This window comes from Dipodomys spectabilis, unplaced genomic scaffold, assembly GCF_019054845.1.
Source record: "Dipodomys spectabilis isolate Male_0828 unplaced genomic scaffold, ASM1905484v1 ptg000240l, whole genome shotgun sequence".
NCBI lineage: Eukaryota > Metazoa > Chordata > Mammalia > Rodentia > Heteromyidae > Dipodomys > Dipodomys spectabilis.
In genome coordinates this window covers 464,656-489,471 of record NW_024870917.1, presented here as the reverse complement: position 1 = coordinate 489,471, position 24,816 = coordinate 464,656, and the positions used below count along the sequence as shown (strand labels likewise).

General features: G+C 62.8%; 1 protein-coding gene across 2 annotated transcripts in view; it reads left to right on the top strand.

The window, feature by feature from the left end:
- The window catches only part of Nfatc2 (nuclear factor of activated T cells 2), a 79,411-nt gene extending 68,600 nt beyond the window's left edge, over positions 1-10,811 (top strand). Inside the window, exons 10-11 of one of the 2 annotated variants that reach the window (XM_042699311.1) lie at positions 1,362-1,449; positions 7,252-10,811. In XM_042699311.1, coding sequence (XP_042555245.1) covers positions 1,362-1,405 — 44 coding nt within the window. In that variant the 3' untranslated portion in view covers positions 1,406-1,449; positions 7,252-10,811. The remainder of the gene's footprint in view (positions 1-1,361; positions 1,450-7,251) is intronic. The other variant, XM_042699310.1, reaches the window with a different exon arrangement.
- Positions 10,812-24,816: the final 14,005 nt, after the last annotated feature.

The window sequence follows — 24,816 nt, the reverse complement described above, 5'->3', positions numbered from 1 at the left end:
GCATGGCACCGGAGGGCAGCGAGGGGGTGCTGACCCCACAGGGGTGGGGTCACATGCGCCCCGGGGGCTGGGCTGACAGCTGGGGTTCCCATTGCAGAAGAGGGAGTGGGCAGGCGTCCCCGGACTCCCAGAGCCCTGCAGAACTGCTAGAAAGATCTCCTGATGGCATGTCCCCCCCCCCTCCCCCCCCCCCCCGCCAAAAGGTGAGGCTTAGGGGTGCTCTCTAGTCTCCTTGAAAGATACTCTAGTTTACTGACAGCACTAACGATGGTCCATCCCTTCCAGGAAGAGACAGAAACAGAGCACATTCCTCTTCCTTGGCAGCACTGGGACTTGACCTCAGCCTTGTCACTTCCGGGCGGGCACTTTGCTTAGCTGATTTCACACGTCCTGCTGCAGCTGCGGTGACAGACACACGCCACCAGGCTTGGTTTTTTCTGTCCTTAAGGGAGCTCATGAACAGTTTTGCCCAGGCTGACCTCTAACTGCAGTCCTCTCCATCTCAGCCTCCCATGTAGCTAGATTACAGGGATGAGCCGCCGTGCCTGGCTGGGACTCTGGCCTTACAGCATAGCCCTTATAGCACAGGTCAGTGGAGAAGAAGACTTGGGAAGAAACGGGCACAATGCAGGGAGAGAGCGTTCTGCCACCATTTAAAATGGAGACAGGATGATGGGAGGATTTCTGGCACAACAACTCGGGCCTCTTCTTCTCAGGGGATTCGTTGCTCTAACTCCATAGAGGCTACAGGAGAAGTAATTTTGTTATCATGAAAATGGGAAAACAGCATGTAGCCTGAGGAGCGTGCCTGGCCACCCAGGGCCACCACCCTTGCTGGGCGCTGGTGGCTCACGCCTGTCATCCCAGCTACTCAGGAGGCTGAGATCTGAGAATCTCGGTTCAAAGCCAGCCCGGGCAGGAAACTCCATGAGACTCTTATCTCCAATGAACCACCAAAAGGCCGGAAGTAGAGCTGTGGCTCAAGCAGTAGAGCACTAGCCCTGAGCAAAAAAAAAAAAATCTCTGGGGCAGTGGCCAGTCCCTGAATTCACAGCCCTGGGCCAGTACAGGGAAAGGAGGCATGCCCTCTGGCCTCAGAGACCCCCAGTTCTCTGCCCTGCATCTTGGGGACCCTTAGTCCGCTCACTGGGTTGTCTGGCTTCCATGTTAAGGTGCTCCAGCATGCGGGGTGCAGGGAGCGCTGAGGTGCGTGTGGCGAGTGTGGAGGGGTAGCGGCCCCGGGAAGCCGGTGGCGCGGCCCCGGGAAGCCGGTGGCGCGGCCCCGAGGAGTTGGGAGAACAGCAGAACAGCTCAACGGTGATTTTCTTCTTCTCAAAACTGGTTTTGCACGTCTTTTTCAGAGCTGATAGACACACACCTTAGCTGGATACAAAACATATTATGAAACAGAAAGACTGTGATCTTTGATCCATGCAATCAAAGTGAAAGGTAATCGATATCTTCTGCTTCTCCTTTGTCTGCTGGCTGTGAGTTTGCTTGCCCTCAGCTTACTTCCAGGAACAGGAGTACGTCCAGCCTGCAGGCCAGCCTCACAGACCGGCCCCTCCCAGGGCCTGGCTCCCCCGCCCCAACCCCGCCTCCCTGCCGGGCATTTCCGGGGCCATCTGTGGGGCTGAGCCCCAGGTTTGGGGGTGGGTGAGGCCTGGGGATTTGCATGCTAATCTGGGGGTCCCATCGCTCCACCCCAGCACTGGCCTGCAGGAACGAATGCAGGCAAGGCCTCCCCCAGCCCTCGTGGTTTTGGTTTTGGATGGTGCTCTGGGTAGCTGGCCCCATGGTGGCTGTCTTGAGCGGGGGGGGGGGGGTGCCCCCTCGACTTGGGGTCTCTTGCATTGTAGTTCTGATAGTGTTGATTGGCTCCTTGCTTTCTGGATTTGCGTTGAGACTGGTTTTCCCACAATGCTTCGCTGTGTTGATTGACATGGGCCACGGTACAGATGCAGAAGTCAGGGGGTGAAGCTGACTGGCCACGGGAGCATCTTGTGCTCTTGTGGGAAAAGGTCCAGGTGGGACCTTCCTGGGCCTTAGCTTCTTAGACTCTGATGCTGTTCTAGAACGTTCTCCACATCCTAATCAGAGCATCCTAGCCTCCCAGTGTCCAGCACAGAGGGAGTCCTGGCCAGCCAGCGTTGGTGTGGGGTCTGGGACCGCTGCCTTGCTCCGTCCCTCAGTCAGTGAGGCCAGGCCCCGAGGCCCTTGGCCGATGGACACGGGAAGGCCCCGTAATAATGTGGCGAGGATTCATGCCCCGCCCCCCACCCCCCAGGATGCAGCCACACTCCCCATGTGCGGAGGACCCATTCTGGGGCTCAGTCCCCCAAAGCTAACAATCACACAGCGGGCCTTGGCCTGGTACTCGCCTGCCCTGCCCAAGGGTCCAGAGGCCGCACGGCAGGAGTCGTAGGTGCCCATGAAATACCTGGGCTGGGTGGAAGCCCTGGGGGTGGGGGAGGGGGGAGTCCCCCCCCCCCCCCCCCCCGCAGCCAGTGCTGTGCTGACCCAGCCTGTCAGGTCTACAGCCCCGGGCCTGCCACAGGACAGCTACTTTCTGCAGAATCTGTGAGGTCAGGTCCAGCTGGCTTTTCTGGAAAGTTCTTTCCCTGTGGTCCCAAGTGTCCAGAAAACGGAAGTTTCTTACCAAGTAAAAGCAAAGCCTGAGAGCTCAGATGTTTTGGGGGATGTGAGCAGACGTCACAGGAAGCCCCCTCAGGCTCCTCAGCCCTCCGGCGGCCTCCCTGTCAGGGGAGGGGCTGAGGCAGGGCCTTGCCCGGCCTCCACAGGAGAGCCCCCTCCAGCAGTCAGAACAGAAAGAGACTGAAGGGCATCGTCAGACATCACCTTGTCCAGGCCCAACTCTGGGGGCCCTGGGAGTGGGTTTGGCGGGACGGGGGTCCCTAAGCCGCTCTAGGCACTCCGATACTGTGGTTTGGCCTAGAATGCGGCCCCGGCCCCCATTCCCACCCCGGCTGGAAGACTCTCCTGCTGGCCCTGGGCTCTGGCGGGCAGCCACAGAAAACAGGTGAGGCTTGGAAAAGAAGGCCCACTCCCTCGACTGGCCCCTACTGTCACTGCAGAGGCTGCGTGGCCTTCTCCCAGCCACGAGCAAGGGGCCCCAGAAGCAAGGTGGTCAATCACAGAACATGAGGCTCAACACAGTGGGCACTGGGTTCAAATCCCCATTCTCCTTTCTAGTGACAAGAGTAGTCTGCCTCTGCTTCCCGGCTGTCACAGGAGCATGGTAACTAGATTGTTGTCAGGTGGAGAAATGAGATATCCTCAGTCCAGCTCAGGGCTCAGACCTGCAGCAAGAATGTCACCAGGGACCATCCCGCTGTCACTCAAGCAGCAGGAAGCCCTGCTGATGGTGCAAGGCCCTGTGGCAGGCCCCTGCGGTGTGCACAGTGCAGAGCCCCACGCGGCCCGTGCACCTGAGGCCCCTGCGGTGTGCACAGTGCAGAGCCCCACGCGGCCCGTGCACCTGAGGCCCCTGCGGTGTGCACAGTCACGCGGCCCGTGCACCTGAGGCCCCTGCGGTGTGCACAGTGCAGAGCCCCACGCGGCCCGTGCACCTGAGGCCCCTGCGGTGTGCACAGTCACGCGGCCCGTGCACCTGAGGATCCTGCGGTGTGCACGGTGCAGAGCGCCACGGCTGGTGCACCTGAGGCCCCTGTGGTGTGCACGGTGCAGAGCCCCACGCGGCCCGTGCACCTGAGGCCCCTGCGCTGTACATGGTGCAGAGCCCCACGCGGCCCGTGCACCTGAGGCCCCTGCGCTGTACATGGTGCGGAGCCCCACGCGGCCCGTGCACCTGAGGGTCCTGCGCTGTACATGGTGCAGAGCCCCACGCGGCCCATGCACCTGAGGATCCTGCGCTGTACATGGTGCAGAGCCCCACGCGGCCCGTGCACCTGAGGATCCTGCGTTGTACATGGTGCAGAGCCACACGGCTGGTGCACCTGAGGATCCTGCGCTGTACATGGTGCGGAGCCCCACGCGGCCCGTGCACCTGAGGGTCCTGCGGTGTGCACGGTGCAGAGCGCCACCCGGCCGGTGCACCTGAGGGTCCTGCGGTGTGCACGGTGCAGAGCGCCACGGCTGGTGCACCTGAGGATCCTGCGCTGTACATGGTGCGGAGCCCCACGCGGCCCATGCACCTGAGGCCCCTGCGCTGTACATGGTGCGGAGCCCCACGCGGCCCATGCACCTGAGGATCCTGCGCTGTACATGGTGCGGAGCCCCACGCGGCCCATGCACCTGAGGATCCTGCGCTGTACATGGTGCAGAGCCCCACGCGGCCCATGCACCTGAGGATCCTGCGCTGTACATGGTGCAGAGCCCCACGCGGCCCGTGCACCTGAGGATCCTGCGTTGTACATGGTGCAGAGCCACACGGCTGGTGCACCTGAGGATCCTGCGCTGTACATGGTGCGGAGCCCCACGCGGCCCATGCACCTGAGGATCCTGCGCTGTACATGGTGTGGAGCCCCACGCGGCCCGTGCACCTGAGGCCCCTGCGCTGTGTACAGTGCGGAGCCCCACGCGGCTGGTGCACCTGAGGATCCTGTGGTGTGCACGGTGCAGAGCCCCACGCGGCCCGTGCACCTGAGGTCCCTGCGCTGTACATGGTGCGGAGCCCCACGCGGCCCGTGCACCTGAGGATCCTGCGGTTGCAGAGCGCCACGGCTGGTGCACCTGAGGCCCCTGCAGTGTGCACGGTGCGGAGCCCCACACGGCCGGTGCACCTGAGGGTCCTGTGCTGGCTTCTGGGGGAGGTGAGGGCAGGATTAGGTGGTGCTGGAGGGGTGGCAGGAAGGAGGGGTGGCAGGAAGGACCCTTAGACAGAGGGCATGAGGGTCCCTGCTGTGGGGGTCCAGCCGCTGGTGGAAGACAGCCGCTGGCTCCAAGCTCTCACTGGGTTCGTGGTCCACATTGCACGTCTGAGTCACACTTGATGGCCGCACCGGCGCCCACAGTGATGTAGGCAAGGCCAGGGCTCTCTGAATATTTCCCCTGTGAGGGGCAGAGGGGTGTCTACAGGACATTAGCCTGGGAAGGGGGGTTCACAGGTCCCACAGGGGCTCTGGGGGGAGGTGCAGAGCAGCCACTGCACTGCAGGACACAGGGGAGAAGGGGGGAGAGGAGGTGACCAGGTCAGCACCCTGGGGCGTCGTGAGCAGTGGAGCCCAGGGCCACCCCCCTCCCCGTTCCCTGCGTGGGGTCCGAACCTCAGGGCGTCATGATGGTGAGACATTCCCGGAAGGTTCCAGGTGGCCCGGCTTCTCCCGGCCTCCGGGAAGGGAACCGAGCAGGCGAGGTCTCCCTCGGTGCCCACAGCCCTGCCCACGGGTTATTTTTAGGAAGCCAGGGCTGTAGGAAACGGGAAGGCCTTCAGAATCTCGGCTCTGAAAAGCTTGGCTAGCCCCTCTCTCCTCCCCCTGCCCGGGCAGGGTGGGGGCGGGGCGGCCGGGGCCGATTTCTCCGTTGAGCTTCCCGCTAGGGCTCCAGGTAGCCTGCTGGTTGGTGCCCAGTGTGCTGGTGAGCGGAATGGCGGGGTTCGCGCCCCAGGTTCCCTGCAGAGCCCCATCTACCCCCGTAGGGTCTTGTGGTGGTGGCTCTGCGCCTGTGCTGACATCCAGCCCCCCATCAACCCACTCCTAAAACCCAAGCAGCCCCAGTTCTCCACTAGTGTAATCCCGTGCGGGCTGCGCCCCAGCCCCGAGGAGGGCAGCCATGTACAATGGGGAAACGGAGGCAGGGAACAGCCACGACACTAAGGGTCCACAGCAAGGGACCCTCCCTCTCCCTTCCCCTCCCCCTCCCCCCAGCATGCATTCGGCATGCGCCTGGTGTGCAAAGCCCCGGGGGTGCTGGGGCCTGTCAGTCACTCACCGCTGCAGCCGTGCAATCGTACGCACCATGCACGAGTCCCAGGCCACGTCCCGTGAGCTTCCTTCCCACCCAGCAGCCTCCCCACGGGCCTAGAAGGAGGTGTGGGGAGGTCGGGCACACAGCCACCGGTGAGGGGCTGAGTGTTAGATTTCATAGCTTGCTCTTGAAGGCTACCTGTCATGGGTGTCCAGACCTGGGAGCAGGGGTGGGGCTGGGCAGCAGCGTCAGCCCTCGGCGCTCACCGCTGGCTTCCCACCACCAGGACTTCAAGATGTGGGAGCAGGTCAGCGTCAGAACCAGGAAAGGGCGGGGGACCTGGTGTGGGGGGACGCCAGAGGGTCTTGTGCCACCCCAGCACAGGACCAGGCATTCAGACCCCGCCGAGACTGGCCGGCTGGAGCTGAGGGCATCCAGGCAGCCCAGAGTCTGCGCACCATGCACAGGAGCACAGCCCAGGACCTCCCTGCCCGTCCGTAACAGCCCATGCATACACCAGAGCCAGCGGGCTACCAGAGGCCAGGCCAGGCTGGCGGGGGGGTCTCAGCTCCTGCCCAGGTGCTTACCAGCTGAGGGAGGTAGGCCCCGCCCACAGCACCGGCCACTTTGCATCTCCCTGGAGAGGCTGAAAGTGTGGGTCAGTTCGTAGAGCAAGGGCCGAGCCCTGAGTTCAAACCCTAGTGCTGCCAAAAAGAAAACCAAAAACGAAGGGAGGGAGGGGAATGGTTGCTCGCGTGAGTGGCTGGTTCACACTGCGCTCCCGCTGGCTTTCCACGGGTCCCTGTAGTGTTGCAGGCACCAGTGGGTGTCAGGTACATTCTGGAGTACTAATCGCTTCTGAAAGTCTGGTAGACACAAAACCAAAAAGACAGAGCAGAGAGCTACCCCAGACCCACCCAGCTGGGCCACAAAGAGCAGAAAAAGCAGCGGGGTCATTCTCATGAGCAGACTGCAGTGCTGCGTCTGGGTCTGGAAAAAAAGGAACTTAAAATAGTTCTGGCGTATGGGGCTGGGAAGGCGGCTCAGTGGTAGAGCGCTTGCCTTGCATGCCTGAGGCCCTGGGTTCGATGCCTCAACACCACAGACACAGAAAAAGCCAGACAGTGGCGCTGTGGCTCAAGTGGTAGAGCGCTCGCCTTGAGCTGAAGAGCTGAGGGACAGCGCCCAGGCCCAGAGTTCAAGCCCCACAACTGACCCCCTACTCCCCCCCCCCAAAAAAAAAGATAGTTCTGGTGTTACGAATTCTCAGATGTGAAAGCCTGATCAAGGTTCTAGAACGCTCACCTGGGATGTGGTTTTGCTGTCCAATTACCCCTCTTAATCTCTCTCTCTTTTCATTTTTAGTTAATGAAATTATCAGGAAAGAGTTTTCAGGACCTCCCGCCAGAAATCAGACGTAGAGCAGCCATCACACAAGACCAGACGCCTTGGACCCCGGCCCCTCCCTGTCCTCGCTCCTGGTCCCCCTCTGCTGGAGGCCACACCTGGACCTGGGTGTGGTCGGCCCGCGTAGGGCCACGCCCCTCAACACCGCACGGCCCCTCCTCCACTGAGCGCCCTGGGTGGTGCATGAAGATCTGTCCAGCGGCAAGTGCCTGCTGCCCAAAGCCGTCCTGAGAGCCACCGGATGAGGACCGCACGGGAGACGGAGGAGACAGCCGTGGGCTCTGACGGGACACCGCGCCCCCCTCCCCGTGCATTGGTCCAGGCCACAGAGATGGCGCCTGTCCCCTTTGGAGGATGAGGGCCTCGCCTGCAGGCAGCCTCGGGACCCTCCCCTCCCCTCCCCCACGCCCGCCGTGCAGCCTGCTTCCACCACAGCTGGCCACAGTGAACGCTCCTTTCCCCGTGTTCTGCCTTCTCCAGACAGAGCCACTGTCCCCACTCCTCGGCGTTAAGTTAGGTTATCTCTTCTCATTTTCCCTCCGCTTCAAAGAGCCGGCCAGGGAGGCTGGCGATGGCGCCCTCTCGGCCGCCTCCCTGTACCCTGCGGCCTGCAGCTGCAGCTCACGCAGCATGAGGCTTGGGGAGCCTCCTGCGACTCTTCCCGCCGAGGCCCCTCCAGGTAGGAAGGAACACAGGGGCGTCAGAGGTTGAGACCAGTGGCCAAAGGGCTAGCGCAGCCAAAGCCCAAGCAAAAGGAGGCGTCGCTGCAATCACCCAAGGGCTTCTGGGAGCGGATGCCCACCAGATCCTTCTCTGGAAGAGCTTTCACCCAAGTGCCTTAAGCTCTGCCTGATTCCGTGGCAGCCTCAGCCGCCCCCTCCCCCTGGCCTCCACAGCCCCCTCTGCTGGCGCAGTGTGGCACTGCACGCATGGCAGACAGGGTGAGTGAACCAGAGGTGCGTTTTCAGCCCTGCAGCCGTTTATGTCCCTCATCACCAAGAGCACCGTGGAGATGATGTCCTGTGCGCCTCACTAAGGCTGTGCTAGTGGATTCTTGGCCAGCAGCCTCAGCAGAAAGCCAAGGCCACCAAATGCCCACCACCCAAGGGAAACCTGCCTTCAGTCGTGCCTCGCGTGTATGCCCTCTCAGGAGAAAGTCCTTCCTCACCCAGGCTGGACCCCGTGGAGTAAGATTCTCCTTTGGACATACAGCAGGTCAACAGGAAGCTAGGTACTACTGCAGAGTTCTCCACGCTCAGTACCTCCTCCTCCACAAGCCCTTGCACCGCCAGCAGCTTTACCCACAACTTTCTCTCCAGCAAAGCAGCCGCCTTGGGGAGGGAGCGGGGAGGATCTCCCGCAGGACTTTCCTCACTGGCCCCGGCACAGGGCCATCTTTTGCTCATGAGGGAACGTGGCCTTTCCTCAGTTACCTGAATGTTTTCCTAAGTGCCTTTCTGATACCATAGCAAAGCAGTCCAGCCTCCTTGTCCGCGGGGTGCACAGGGTTCATGCGTTCTGTCTGCCTCCTAACCATGCTGGGACTGCATGCACACGTGTGTGTAACGCACACTAAGCCTCTCCATTTCTCTCCTACACTGTCACAGCTGGATAGTGTCAGAAATCCTTCCATAAACAGCAATACCAAATAGCACAGGAAAGAAACGGCATTCATTAAGACAGAAACCAGCAAGCCGAAGTGTGTCAGACACAGACGGCTACTAAGGACATTTTCTCAGCAGGAAGTTTTGCCGAGAGTAATCCCTTATGGAGCATGTCCAGGGTGGGGACGCGCAGTGGGTCCTGTCGGTGAAGGAGAAGCAAGGGGCCCGGCGGGTGAGGATGGGAGCGTGGGACACGCGTGTGCGCGTGCGTGAGGCGTTTCTCGGATAAGGCAGCCTGTGCTTTGTCCGTGGAAATGGAGATCTGGAACGGGCTGAACTGCTGTGTTGCTGAACATAGTGTAACGTACAGGTTTTTCAGTCTTCCTGCCTCGTGCGCGCGCGCTGCTGCTTGACGATGTATTTATATATACACACAGCAGTCCAGATTAGCTAGTACGCTGTTAAATTTTATTTTCTTACCTGTATTTTTATGCGTTTCATCTGCCTCCACCTATGGCATCCCGTTGTTGGAATTAGAAAATATTTATAACAGAAATCTTTTTAAGGGTCTCTTTTTGCATATATGCTTTTCCTTTCAGAGAAATGATATATTCTTGAAGTTTTTTGTTTTTGTTCATAATGCCAGGAAATTCCCACCCCACCCCACCCCCCAAATGCCCCAGCTCCGAGGCTGCGCAGCACGTGACTGTCGGAGCCGCTGCGGCCGAGAAGGCTCGGGCCGGGGCTTTGTGGGAAAAGACCCCATCTTCGTCTCTTTCCAGCCCTGCGCCTGGCTTCCGCCACTGAGGAGAGCGGGTGGAACTGAAGGACCTCGTAGGTGATCTTGATCTGAGATGAGGAGAGCGTGGAAACACATTCCGAGTGGGTGTGTGTGGGAGCCTTCGCGCAGGCTCGGGGAGGAGAGCCGCGGGGCGCGGGAGCCGCGGGCGGCGCCGCTTGGCCGCACAGGCTCCTCGGGCTCTCCCGGGAGCCCGGAGGCTCTGCCGGGGCCTGGTGCGCTCACACAGGCCACAGCACCGGAGCCGGAGCCGGAGCGCCCCCGTCCCGGGCAGTCGGGAAGCTGACGTGTTCCGGCTGTCACTTGGAACTGTTTTCACACCACAAGCACTTCCTGTCGTCCAGCATGGGGAAGCCTGACCCTAACAATCGCACAGACGGGGCGCGGGTTCTCACAAGCTGGGGGAACCAGCCCTGTGGGGCCCCGGCACGTCTCAGTAGGACCTGGGCATTTGTGCGCGTGCGCACAGAGCAGCCAGCGGAACCCAGGGGTTTTCCTTCAGTCCAGCCAAGTGCTGGCAGAAAACAGCGCTGCAAACACCAGCCCCCTCGGCCTCGCTGCTGGCTCCGGTTACAGCCAGCATGGCTGTCTTAATGCAGTTTGTTCCAGAACAATCTGGCAACCGGTGTGGAGGTGCTTCCCTGAGCAGGCCCCCGCTAAGCCACAGTGGGGCACAGGGAGCAAAAGGGTCTCCACGGAGCTGCAGGCAGGCTGGGTCACCCCCGCCCGCCCCCCGCGGTGGGTTCAGGGTTTGAGTGGGGTGGGTGCAGGCATGCGGTTTCCATGACAACAGGTATGCCCAGCATCCTGATTGGCCTGAGCAGATATGGCCAGCATGGCACCCGCCTTGCCGGAGGCCCGCACGCACCTGCAGCCCTGCGAGGGGAGAGGGAGCCCGGGCTGAGGCTTACACTACAGGTAGTCCCCGCGTGGGGCACGAAGGAAGGCTGGAGCTGTGGGAAATCTCGACTGTTAAGGACTCTGGATCCGTCACATTCCTATGCAAAGCGTTGTTACTCTCCCGTTGACTGTAGTTTATTTTTGCTATATGTAAAGTATTTTTATACAGCTTGTATTCTGACACTTCAGCAATAAACCTTGGAAAGCAACCGCTACCTGGGTGTGTCTGCCTTGCTCCTCTAGCTGGGGTGCTGGCGCTTGGGGTTCACGCAGCAGGGGCGTTTTGTGGGCGTGTGTCCTCTGCTCCTTTGCCTGGAAGTCAGGCACCGTCCCTTCCACGCAGGACCTGTTCAGAACCAGGAGGTCAGGCTGCTTCGGTGAGGTGCTGACTGAGCACCCCTGAAAACACTAGGCCTCATCCAGCATCGGGGACACCTGTGGGGTGCTGCTTGGGAACCATTGAATGCCACCGGGCTCAGCTTGAGGAGAGTGTGTTCACACTGCGTGTGCCAGTGACACAGGGGGTACCCATAGCTCCACTCCCCATTCCCAGGAACCTCCCTCCCCCTCCCCCAGCCTAGGCTGCCCTCCCCACCCAGCGCCCCCCCCCCCCGAATCTGAAGCATCATGCTGGCCTGTGCCCTCACCTTCTTGGATGACAGGATAGCCCCTTGGCTCCCCCCACCACACAGTCCACACACAAGCCAGCCTGAGCTTAAAGACAACGCACATCCCAGCGTGCCAGAGCCGAGCATGCGCGGGCCCTCCAGTGCGGCCTTCAGTTGGCATTTAGAAAGATCCTTGTTCCAGGCCTTCCCCAAGTGCTCTCTATCCCTCCTCCCTCCAGACCCTCAAGTCCCCTCCCCTCCCCCTCTCTAACCTCTCAAGAGGTCCTGGAACCCTTTCTCCGCACCCCTCCCTTCCCAAAATGCTGTGGTTTGGGTCCCTGCCTGTCATAGCCCATCACAAAGAGGCCCCGCCCCTCCTGTCCCCCCAGAGCCCAGGGGCCCCCAGGGCCTCCACCCCTGCAAACCTCCCTGGCAACCATAGTAAATATCACATGTGCACACGTGTGCACACACACATGCACGTGCACACAAGCATGCCATGGTCCTGGAACACAGGTTCACACTGAGGCACCGGCCAGTCCCAGAGCTCATGGGAAGCAGCCCCTTCCTGCCTTTCCCAGATTTTTCTAGAGCTCCCCCCCCATTTCCCCGCTCTGACCCCCGCCTCGCAGAGCCTCATTGGCACAACTTGAGAACCCCAGGAGCTCATGTCAGAGGAGCTGTGACCGCAGGCAGCCCAGCGGATGCCACCTACGGGCTGGAAAGTCTCTCCTGGGCCTCTAGGGGTACACGGCCTGTCTACCTTGACCTGGGGCTCTGAGCTCCAGAAATGAAGAGTTACATTGGTGGCATCAGGACCACGGTGGGAAGCAGAGTGGAGCGCCCACCACCGCACCCCACCAGCCAGCCGAGGCTCCCCTGTGTCCCCTCTACCCACTGGACAGTGACACTCCTGGGGGGGGGGGAATGGGGCTACCAGGTCCTCCAGGCCCAGGTGCATCTCGGGTTCCATCGGCTCCACCTGTCACCCAAACAGAGTTGACGAGGCCGGGGGGGGGCGCTCTTGGTGGGCGCTGAGCTCAAGGCAGAGCCCTGTTTGCTCTCTGCAGTGGGACTTCTCGGAGATGCTGGAGATCCCCGGGGAGCTCCCTCAGGGAGGGGACAGCCAGGCAGCCTTTCCCGGCCTCTCCCCCTGCCAGGCCACTGGGTTCCAGAACATTCGCTCAGAGCTTGTGGGTCCCCCGGATTCGACGGTGCCGGCCTCCACGGGCAGGTCTGAGCCTGGCCTGCATCTTGCCAAATTCTGTTGGTGCCAGCGAGGCCCAGCGACGCGCTCTCGGGGCTGCTCAGCTCCCGGACCCATTGACCCATCCCTTCTCTGAGGTGAAGAATGGCACTCATTTTGATTCTCAGGGACTCCATGCCACGGGTTCAAAGCCCGGGAGTGCCTCCGGGCTAAGACTGAGCCGTCCACCGGCCGTGTTCTCTCTGAAGCCTGCAAGGGAGACGTGTTGTCGGCTGTCTCGGCTGCCAGCGTCAGCTGCTTCCCTTGGCTTGTGGCCCCTTCAGCAGCCCCGGGGCCAGCAGCCCCTGTCCCTCTGCTACCCCTCCATAGAAGGCCCGTGGTCCCCACGGACCCGCCCCTAACCTCTCTAATCACGGTCAGGGCTGCCTCTGTCCTGTCCTCAACATGACTAGTCACGTCGCCAGTCCTGGGGTGAGCCTGCGGTGTTGGGGTGGGGGCACCGTTCTAATGACCACAGCTTCTTCACCACATCCAGAGCCCAGTGTGAGGCCCCTTTATCTGCCTCTCCAGGGGGACAGGCCCAGCACCCCCTCTACTTTGAGGGGAAACTGAGGCTAGGAGGGGTGACGTCACTTGCTCAGAGCCAGAGACTCACCTAGGCTCCTCGGGAGCCCTTGCGCTTGTCACGGGGGGGGGGGGAGGAAGGGGGGCCCGCTGGCATCACAGGGGGCCTGGCACCTCACCCACTGCGTCTACCTCTCACGGTGGAGTCTCAGGGCGGCGCGGTGCTGTGCACGCGCAGAGCTAATGCACTGAAAACGCACCTGCTTCCTCATCTTCCTGCCTGGTGCCCGGAGGCTCCCTGGTGTGTGTGTGTGCGGCTGGGACCTGGGTGGCACAGCAGGCAGACTAGCTTGTTGTTGTTGTTGTTTTGCCAGTCCTGGGGCTTGAACTCAGGGCCTGGGCGCTGTCCCTGAGCTGCTTCTGCTCAAGGCGAGCGCTCTACCGCTGGAGCCACAGCGCCACTTCCAGCTTTTTCTGTGTATGTGGTGCTGGGAAATTGAGCCCAGGTCTTCATGCATGCTAGGCAAGCGCTCTACCCCTGAGCCACGTGCCCAGCCCCCAGGCTAGCTTTTGGAGAAGCTGCCATCGCGAGAGCCTTCCCCAGCGTGGCTGGGGCATCCTCCTGCCAGGCCCAGAGCTCCAGGCTCCTACCAGAAAGAGGACGGGCCTAGGCCTCTGGGGCATGGAGGAGCAAAGACAAAGACTAGTGGAGCCACACTGCCCCCTACAGGAGACATCCCAGAGCCACATGCACGAGGGAGGGGGGGGGGAGAGAGAGAGAGAGAGAGAGAGAATGAGAATGAGAGTGTGTGTTTTCCAGTCCTGGGGTTTGAACTCAGGGCCTGTGTGCCGCACTTTTCTACTTGAGCCTTGGTTCCGCTTACGTACCTCAGGATAAATCTCGTCAACTTTCCTGCTTCCAAACCTTAATTCTCACATCTCAGCTTCCTGGTGATCTGGGATGATGTGGGATGATCTGAGGATCTGGATGATTGGATGATCTGGATGGTCTGGTGATCTGGGATGGCCGGTGTGAGCTCCTGGGCCCTGTTTGCTTTCAAAAGTAAATTCCTCTCCAATGATAATCCAAATTTCAGGGAGCAGCCTCACATGTGGTGGAGGGTCGGGGGTGTCTGGTGAGCAGTTCTGAACCCGCTAGAGAACAAGAGACCGGCTGCTTTGGAACCATGCCCAAAGCAGTGGAACAGTGTACCCTGAAATTTGGAGACGCCGCCCCCGGTCATCAGACGCAGGATCCTCACTGGGAGCCAACCCAGGAAGGAATGCTGCCCAGCTGGACGGGGCCCTCCTCACCCTGTGCTCTGGGGTTGTGGGGTGTCTCCCTGGGCCTCAGTTTCCCTCTACCTGTGTCCCTGGAGCCACCTCTGCCCTCCCTGCCTGGAGCTGGAACTCACACAAGTTGATGAATGAATGAATGAATGAATTTAGACAAAACACAGCAGAAGCTTCAAAGAGAGAGAGCACCTGGCTGCGGTGGGAGGAGGGGGTCCCGGGAGGGCGGGGGAAGTGGCTTCCGGGGTTAGATGCGCTGTCAGGGGGTGGAGCAGGTGTGAGGAAGGCGGGGGCGGGCCTGGGCACCCCATCCCAGGAAGACGGCCCTGGGGCACGAGCCTGCCGAGACCCTGCCAGTGAGCTGCGTCCTGGCTCCCAGCCCGTCTTCCCGCCGGCTGCCCCTTCGTGAGACAGCAGAGCTGCGGCCCTGTCCAAGCTGCCCACGGGCGGCGTGGGCTTCTTTTCTCCCCAGAGTGTTTGTTGTTATTGTTGTTGTACGCTTTCTTTTTGCTGGTCCTGGGGCTTGAACTCAGGGCCTGGGCGCTGACCCTCAGCTCTTCAGCTCAAGGCGAGCACTCTACTACTTGAGCCATAGCACAAGTGGTGGTTCCCTGGAGACAAGAGTGTCCCAGACTGTCCTGCCCGGGCTGGCTTTGAACCACGGTCCTCAGACCTTGGCCTCCTGAGGCGCTGGATGATGGGTGCGGGTGATGGGTGCCCGCGCGGGCTTTCAGGCCTGGCTGCTCTCCACAGAGCACTGAAGGCCGCCGCCGCAGCCACGGTGTCTTTGAGAACGGCTCTGGGCTCTGAGGCTCGCAGGACGGTGGCCACGCTGCCCTCGCTCCGCCCGGCGATGGCGACGCTGGCCGCGGCCCCGCCTGGCTGACCCGGCAGGAGCAGCGTCTCGCGGGAGGAACTGCCCCTGCTCTCAGGCCGCGTCCACGAGAACCGTCCAGGGCTCTGCATTCACTACCAGACACGCACAGAGGCTCTGGCTCCAGGGCCACAGCCCAAGGAGGCCAGGGGCCGCTATTAGAAGCTTCTGGAAGGAATTGAACAGCTAGAGACACATCATCTTTCTTGCATAGCTGACACACGTAGTCCAAAGATACTATTCTTATTTAAATCGGCTTACCTTAGTTCTATGGCGGCGGGGAGATTTCCACGCGTGTACAGCGAGCTGACTCCAGTCAACGCCTCCCCCCATCACCCCACCCTGCTCCCCCCCCATCCCCCCAGGCCGCGCTTCGCCGGCTCCTCCCCCTGACAAGAGTGGGGACCCCCCCGCCCCCACAGAGATAGCTTATAAAGCAGCTGCAGTCACTGTGTGCGCGGAATGTTTCCTGGCGTGGGATTTCCCACGGGTGAGGTCACGTGGGCTCCGGACCTTCCCGGTGTCCCCGCCGCGCTCCGGGCGCGGGAGGTCCGCACCCCATCGCCCCCGTGGGCAGCGCCGGGTGAGGCTGCGGCCCGTGGGCAGGCTCCCGGTGGTGGCCGCCGCGAGGTCCACGCCGTCTACGAGTCGGCAGGGCTGTGACGGAGACAAACGCGGCCTCACGGCGCAGCCCGGCCTCGGCTCTCTGGTCCTCTCCGCCAACCTCAGGCCAGCGCGGCGTCCCGTGGAGTCCCCGGGGAGCCAGGTCCGCAGGGCCTGCCCACTGACCCCCCACACCCCTCACCAGGGCACGGCCACGACCCCCTCCCGTCGCCCCTTCCCAGGTACGCGACCTCTGAGCTCCGTCCGTGGGTCAGAGCTTCCGTTGGGGGCTGAGCAGCCCCACCCGGGGCTCCTTTGGGCTCCTAGGGCTAGACAGTCCCATGCCCCGGGCGCCGAGGCCCTGAGCACCCCCCCCCCCCCCGCGCCAGGGCACAGGCAAAGGCCCTGCGGTCCACACGTGGGGAGACTCAGTGGGGACCGTGATGTGACAGGGTGGGTCCCTGTGAGGTGCGGGCCAGGGGTCCCGCTCCCCGGGGGACAGGCCTGTCCCCAGCAGCGCCTGCCACTGGCCACTGGGAGCTCCGCGTCTCCGTCCCAGGGGATTCCTGCGGTGCTGGAGATGCCGGGCGGGTGACGCGCGTATTTCTGAGGTCACCCGTAATGGAGAGCGGCTCTGGCCCAGACGGCGGCCGCTGGGCTGGTGTAGAAAGCTGGGAAGGGGAGGCTGAGTCATCTGCCAAAGCATTTGAATGAAACAAAGACACAACAACCCCCCCCCCCCCATGACCTCAGCCCCAGACGCAGCTGGAGGGAATTAAAGGGATGAGCTGCCCGCCCAGCCCAGCCGCGGTGACTCACCGTGAGCGCGGAGAGGCTCACTGGCAGACCAGACCCTGCCGGGGAGACAGGGCAGCAGATGCGACCCCGGGCTGGGGGCCAGCCCCACGGGGCCTGGGGTACACCTCAGGCGGGTCTGCCCATCTCCAGCACCCCAGTCCTCCTTGACCCCACGCCCTGGTCCTCGGGGACGGGAGGGCATCTGGGGTCCCCTTGGAAATACTCTGTCCGCTGAGGTCCTGGGTCAGGAGGACTTCGTGCGACCACAGACCCGAAGGCTCCCGCGGTCCCCCACAGGTGGAGAGGCCGGCAGCCTGATTTCCGTTCAGGGCTGTCGCGGGGACCGGACGGCTAGGGAAGTAACTGGAGGGGGCGGGGGCGTGTCCACACCGGAGGCTCACGCCTGTCATCCCGGCCCTCAGGAGGCTGAGAGCGGAGGATCGCGGTTCAAAGCCAGCCTGGGCAAGAACGTCCGTGAGACTCTCATCTCCAATAAACCACCAGAAAACTGGAAGTGGCGCTGTGGCTCACGGGGTAGAGCGCTAGCCTTGAGCTGAAGAGCTGAGGGACAGCGCCCAGGCCCAGAGTTCAGGCCCCATGACCGACCAAAAACAACCGCCACCGCCACCGCCACCACTGCAGCCTGCAGGAGCCTCTGGCACCCGAACCCCCAAACTCTTCCGTTCTGGTTTCGTGTGTGCGGGGATTTGTCTGGGCAACAACAGAACACGCTTCCTCTGGGAAGGGGCAGTGGCCATTGATGGGGTATCCTGTGCCCGGCAGGCGTAGGGCTCCCCGCCTCCCCCGCTCTCCTGGGACCAGCCCATCGCCCCCACTACACAGGAGACAGGACCGAGGCTCAGTGGGGGTACATCAGCCGTCCCAGGGTGCACAGCGGCACCCCCCAAACCCCTCAAGGCGGGGGGGGGGGGGGACAGCATCTGGGAAAGCGGGCCTGGGGCGTCCTGCGAGACGGCACCCCGCTCTTCCCCTCTGTCGGGCCACCCGCCCACCTGCAACCCTGGCTCCGGGGTGAAAACAGCCGGGCGGGCCGGGCAGCGCGGGCCTCCTCTGCGGCCGCCCAGCGCTCGCCGCAGGCCTCGCGTGGGACAAGTCTTCCTGAGACGGCAGCAGCCGGGGTCAGGGGTGCCGAGGGGGGCCTGGGGGTCCCCAAGAACTGCTGAGCTCAGGACTCCTGGCGCAAGGCCCCAGCCAGACCTCCAGAGTCCCACCTCAACCCCTGAGCCCCTCTCCTGCCGGCCTCCGCGGACGCCCGGGGCCCGGGACCTCCCACGAGCCAGGGTGCCCGCGCCCCCGCCCCTCTCCACGACCCGGGGCCCCCACAGCCCGTGCATCCTTCATGCTCTCTGCCGCGGGCCTCTGCAGACGCAGCGCGGCGTTTGGTGGCCGCCCATGGGCAGCGCCTCGGCCTCTCCCGCCATGGAGAACAGTGGGGGCCCGGGCCGCACCCCGCACCCCAAGGGAGCAGGCACCGTCCTGCAGGGCCAAGGGACGGGACCAGGCCTCTCCTCTGCGGGGACTGCCTCCTGCCTCCTCCTCCTGCCTTACCACCACCGCCGCCACCATCAAGGACCTGCCTCCTGCTCCTTCCTTACCACCACCAGCACCACCACCGAGGACCTGCCTCCTCCTCCTGCTCCCCCCCCCAACGAGGACCTGCCTCCTGCCTCCTCCTCCTGCTCCCCCCCCAACGAGGACCTGCCTCCTGCCCCCACCACTGTCACACCACCACAGGGATAGAGTGGCACAGCCTGACCAAGCTGCTCAGAGCAGCAGTGCTCAGACACGCCATCACCACCACCCACACCCAACCACCACCCCCCACACCCAACCACCACCACCCACACCCAACCACCACCACCCACACCCAACCACCACCACCATCCACACCCAACCACCACCACCCACACCCAACCACCACCCCCCACACCCAACCACCACCCCCCACACCCAACCACCACCATCCACACACAACCACCACCATCCACATCCAACCACCACCACCATCCACACCCAACCACCACCACCCACACCTAACCACCACCACCCACACCCAATCACCACCATCCACACATAACCACCACCATCCACACCCAACCACCACCACCATCCACACCCAACCACCACCACACACACCCAACCACCACCACACACACCCAACCACCACCACCCACACCCAACCACCACCATCCACACCCAACCACCACCACCCACACCCAACCACCACCACCATCCACACCCTCACCACCCACACCCAACCACCACCACCATCCACACCCAACCACCACCACCCACACCCAACCACCACCACCCACACCCAACCACCACCACCCACACCCAACCACCACCATCCACACATAACCACCACCATCCACATCCAACCACCACCACCATCCACACCCAACCACCACCATCCACACCCAACCACCACCACACCCAACCCTTACCACCCACACCCAACCACCACCATCCACACCCAACCACCACCACCATCCACATCCAACCACCACCACCATCCACACCCAACCACCACCACCCACACCCAACCACCACCACCATCCACACCCTCACCACCCACACCCAACCACCACCACCATCCACACCCAACCACCACCACCATCCACACCCAACCACCACCACCCACACCTAACCACCACCACCCACACCCAACCACCACCATCCACACACAACCACCACCATCCACATCCAACCACCACCACCATCCACACCCAACCACCACCACCCACACCCAACCACCACCACCATCCACACCCTCACCACCCACACCCAACCACCACCACCATCCACACCCAACCACCACCACCATCCACACCCAACCACCACCATCCACACCCAACCACCACCACCATCCACACCCAACCGCCACCATCCACATCCAACCACCACCACCATCCACACCCAACCGCCACCATCCACACCCAACCACCACCACCTACACCCAACCACCACCACCATCCACACCCAACCGCCACCATCCACATCCAACCACCACCACCTACACCCAACCACCACCACCATCCACACCCAACTGCCACCATCCACATCCAACCACCACCACCTACACCCAACCACCACCATCCACACCCAACCACCACCACCATCCACACCCAACCACCACCACCCACACCCAACCACCACCACCTACACTCAACCTGTCACCACCAATCACACACGCCCGTTTGTATTCAACACTCCCCTGTGGATGTTTCCTTGTGTCTATTCCCTATTAATGCCATGCACCTGTTTACCGAGCATTCCATCCCATCAGATACGACTGGCCATCAAGAGTGACTTAAAGTTACACAAGAGGATACTAGAAGGTTCTTTGCAAACACTGCACCATTTCACATACTGACTTGGGCATGTGTGTGTGTGTGTGAGTGTGTGTGTGTGCATGTGCACATGCACACGCGCAGGCCAGTCCTGGAGCTCGAATTCAGGGCTTAGACCCTGTCCCTCAGCTTTTCTGCTCCAGGCTGACACTCTACCACTGAGCCACAACTCCACCTCTAGTATTCCAGCAGCTAGTTGGACTTTCCTGACTAGGCTGGCTTTGAACTGGGATCCTTGGGTCTCAGCCTCCTTGGTGGCTAGGGTCAGCGGCGTGAGCCACCGTGCCCAGCTGGCACCGCGGATGCGCGCCCGGGGTCCTGGTGCCATCCCTGTGGGCACCGGGTCAGCCTGCCCTGGCCGAGGGATGGACATGCCGCATACTTCCCAGCATGCTTTTCTCTTGGGTGGGAGTAAGAGCCGTGCTGGGCATCTGAGCTCTAAGGAGACAGTGACGTATCAAAGGGACTGCTGTGATTGCCAGAACCTTCCATGGCCCCCATTGGAGGAGGGTGTCCAGGCCGGGGCCCAGTGTCTGCGCTGTGGGGATACCTCGCTCAGGCACTCTGGTGCCCGCCACCCTCTACCAACTCTATTTCCACAGAGGGGAAACCGAGGCTCGGGGAGATCTAGGGCCGCCAGTGCGACTGGCGGAGCTGGCGTTCGGGCTCACGGAGTGGTGAGGGCCGGGCTCCCCCAGCCCTGCCTCAACCAGGGAAGCTGGAGATGGCCCGAGGGGCCATGGCCTCGCCCCGCACCCCCGCACCTCGAGAGAGACACAGCCGCTCCCGGAGCCGGCCCGGCCCACGGCTCACCCCCGCCCAGGGGTCCCGGGAAGCACGGAGCCACACAGCCCGCCGCTCTACACCGAGCGCAAAACGGACACATGAGCAAGGGAAGGGCCCGACTGGCTTTAAGAGCAGCAGCACAGGCTTCTGTGCCGCGGCCTCCGGCGGGACTAGCCCCGCGCAGCCGCCGCCATGCTCAGCCTCACCTTCCAGACGGGGCCTGGAGCCAAGGCAAACGCCGAGCGCGGTGGGCAGAAGTGGCTGTGGAGGGAGCGGAGGCCGCTTCGGACCGAGGGCGCGGATCGCAGCCTTCCGCTAGGGGGGGGGGGTGGGGGGGGGCGGGGGGGGGAGGGTGAGGGGTGGGGGGCCGGGGCCGGGCCGGGGCCAGTCCTCACCCAGGGTCCTGCTCGCTGCCCCGCTGCACAGCTCCTCTGCCCCGCCGTCCCCCCAGGCCCACGCCACCCAAGCCCACCCCAGATCTGAGGCGAGCTGTGGAGGACAGAAGCCACCCAGGGTGGGTGCGTGGGGAGGAGCGGGGGCTGGGCACCCGAGGGCCTCAGGGGAGGAGCGCGGGCTGGGCACCCGAGGGCCTCAGGGAGCCCCGGCCATCCCGAGAGCGCGGCAGAGGCTGAGCGACAGCTCAGGTCCGCAGACTTCACGCCTGAGCATCCTTTGCAGTCAGGTTGGGAAGTTTCATGATCACGTGACCAGGCCTGGCCTATGACTATAAAGGGAACTTTCTTTGGGTGCTGGGGGAAAATGTTGGATGGAAGGGAGGCTTTGAGGGCCCTTTGGCTCCTCGTTTGGTTTGATTGTCAGCCTGGTTATGTGGATGTGATGGCAGGAGCTCTAGCAGCCCCCTGGCACCATGAGAGGACCTGGAGGAAGGAGCCAGCGCTGAGAGGGAGACTGGGAAGACGACGGGCCTGTGAGTCTCTGTCAGGCTGCTGCTCTTCAGGTTTAAAGTCAGGTTATAGTTAGTTGACTCCAACCCCATCTGACAGAAGCGGTCATCGGTGGGGACCGGGACCGTCCTGGAGGAGTGCGAAGGGACAGGTCCCTGAGGCACGCACGGGCGGAGCGGGGAGTGGGGGGCGTCTGTGACGGAGACTGAGGGGGGCGAGGTCCGCGGCCGGGGCGGGGTCGAGGGGCCGCGTCACGCCTGGCTGTGGAGTCAGATGTGGTCGGCGGCCACCGCTTTTCAGAGCCCTGCTCGGACCCACGCGAGAACACGCACCGGCCCGGGCCTCAGTGTCCCCTCTGTGAATGGGCTCCATCCCGCACCCGGCGCTCGCGGACGCGGTGCCGGCCCGGCCGGCTCATGGGACGCGGCTGGCTGGAGCCGGCCGGGGCACGGGGTGCGGGGCGCGGGGCGCGTGGTGAGGGGCGCGGGGCGCGTGGCTCTGCGTGGGAAGCAGCCCCGCAGGGGGTGGAGCTCTGTCACCACAGCGGGCGCTGCCCATGCACCCCATTAAAAATGGAATGCAAGGCCGGGTGCGGGGGCTCCCTCCTGTCATCCCAGCTGCTCAGGAGGCTGAGATCTGAGGATCGCCGTTCAAAGCCAGCCCGGGCAGGAAAGTCCGTGAGACTCTGATCTCCAATAAACCACCACTAAGCCGGAAGAGGGGCTGTGGCTCAAGCGGTAGAGCACCAGCCTTGAGCAAAGAAAGCTCTGGGACGGCGCCCAGGCCCCGAGTTCAAGCCCCAGGACCCCAGCAACAACACCGGGCCACCTCTGCTGCAGCGTGAGCGCAGCAGACGGGGCGGGCCTGCTGCGGCCAGGGTCAGCGGGGGTCGCATTCCTCTGCCCTCCACCCAGACAGCTCGCTCTCCCGGCTGCGCGGTGGCTTCTGCCACCGTGGCCATGGGCCAGGCCTCAAGGACACGTCTAGTGGAAAATCCTGCTGCCACAAGCCTGTGGCCAGACGGGAGGAGGCAGCGGCCCGAGGGGTGACGTGAGACCCGGGGGGGGGGGGGGGCACGGAGACCATTCCAGCCTTACGAGCTTTGCCAGACCTCGGGCAGAACGCACGCGGCTTTATCTTCACGACCACAAATAGCACATTCCTGAGTGGGCGCGTGGGAACGTGCCCCAGGGCATTGGCACAGGCCAGAGCGCGGCCGGGGGAATCTGCAAGCCGGCCTCGCTGCCCGGACTGGGGGTGACCGCTGGCCAGTGCCCCCAGAGAGGGGGTTCAGCGACACACCTGTGTGTGCACGGCCGCGAGGCAGAGGAGGAGGAGGAGTCCTTCACAGCGCGGCCTCCTTGCCGTGGAGGGTGGGAGATGGGCCTCTGCGCCTCGGCCGAGGGCTGCGCGGGGCCGTGTTTGGAGATAAAGCTTCACTGGACGCAGCTGCTGGCCTGCGCCTGCGCAGTGATAAAGCTTCGCTGGACGCAGCCCTGCTGGCCTGCGCCTGCGCAGTGATAAAGCTTCACTGGATGCAGCTGCTGGCCTGCGCCTGCGCAGTGATAAAGCTTCGCTGGACGCAGCCCTGCTGGCCTGCGCCTGCGCAGTGCTATGGGACCAGAGCTGCGAGGAAGGAGAGCCAGACGCCGCGTGGCTGCGAGGAAAGCTGATTCTAGAAGCTTCAGTTGGGTGCCGGGCCGAGGCCTGGGCTCCGTCCCCAGCACTAAAACCAGAATGGGGGAAGGCATTTGCTCCCTCTGTACCAGTCCTGGGACTTGAACTCAGGGCCTGGGCGCTGTCCCTCAGCTTTTTCTTGCTCAAGGCTGGTTCTCTACCGTGTGGGTCACAGCTTCCGGCTCTTTGGTGGTTCATTAGAGATCAGAGTCTCACGGACTTTCCTGCCCGGGCTGGCTTTGAACGGCGAGCCTCAGATCTCAGCCTCCCGAGCAGCCAGGATGGCGGGCGTGAGCCGCAGAGAGCTCATGGGAGCCGCTGACCGGGAGCCGCGTCTTCTAGATGCGACTCCACACACGGCCGTGACCATCTGCGCACCCCACCCCGCCCCAGCCAGCAGCACGCCTCCACGCCACCCGTGACCCCAGGAGCTCTGAGCCGGGCCTCGGCCCAGCTGCGAGGAGCTGGTGATGGGATCCGGGGCAGAGCCTCCAAACGGCAGCATGAGTGGGGGGAGTGTCTCCCCTCTGGCTCTCCCTCCTGCACCCCTCCCTGTCCCCCCCAGGCTCCCCACTTTACAGCTCACCACCCTCCATGGCTGTGAGTGGAAACCATCAGCTCCCAGGCCCTGAGTTCAAGCCCAGGACTAGCAAACGAAGTCTACGCGTGACAGTAAAGGATGCTTTGGAAGCCGGGCACTGCGGCTCACACCTGTCACCCCAGCTGCTCAGGAGGCTGAGATCTGAGGATCGCGGTTCAAAGCCAGCCCAGGCAGGAAAGTCTGTGACTCTTATCTCCAATAAACCACCAGAAAACCAGAAGTGGCGCTGTGGCTCAAGTGGTAGAGCACTTGTCTTAGGCCGAAGAACTAAGGGACAGTGCCCAGGGCCAGAGTTCAAGCCCCAGGACTGGCCCCTCACAAAAAGAATGCTTTGGAAGTACAGCTGCTCCCCAGAAAAATTTCAAGTACGGCCTAAGTAGGAGCACATTCGGGTCTCATGCCTGGCTGGGTCCTGGGGGAGGGGAAGAGGCACAAATAAGTGGCTCTTTCCCAGGCCTGACCCTGGCCTCGTTCCTCACTTGACTTCCGAAACTCCCGCAGCTCAGAGAGGCTGAGCAAGCTGCCCTACGTGGCACAGCAGGTTGTCGGTGCAGAATGTGGCTGCAGAACATGGCTAGAATCAACTCGGCAGCGCCCCCGGCGCCGCCCATCGGCCCGCTGGCCGTTCCCGGCGCTCAGGGAGGGCCAGACGAGCCTCCAGTGTCCTCACACATCTGTGAGCGTGTGTGCCTGTGTGCACACACGCATGTTCAAAGGCCGAGCGCGGAGCATGCGGGTGCCATGTGGTCTCCTGGTCACGGCCGGGATGTCTGCTGTCTGTAACAGCCCCCCCCACCCCCCAGCCCAGTTGCTTTTACAGCGGTTACTGTAACCAGAGCCCCAGCTCAAAACCCTGACCCGAGCCAGACACCACAGCAGACACCAGGGTCCGGGACAGACGCGTCCCCACCCCGGCCTCAGACACAGAAG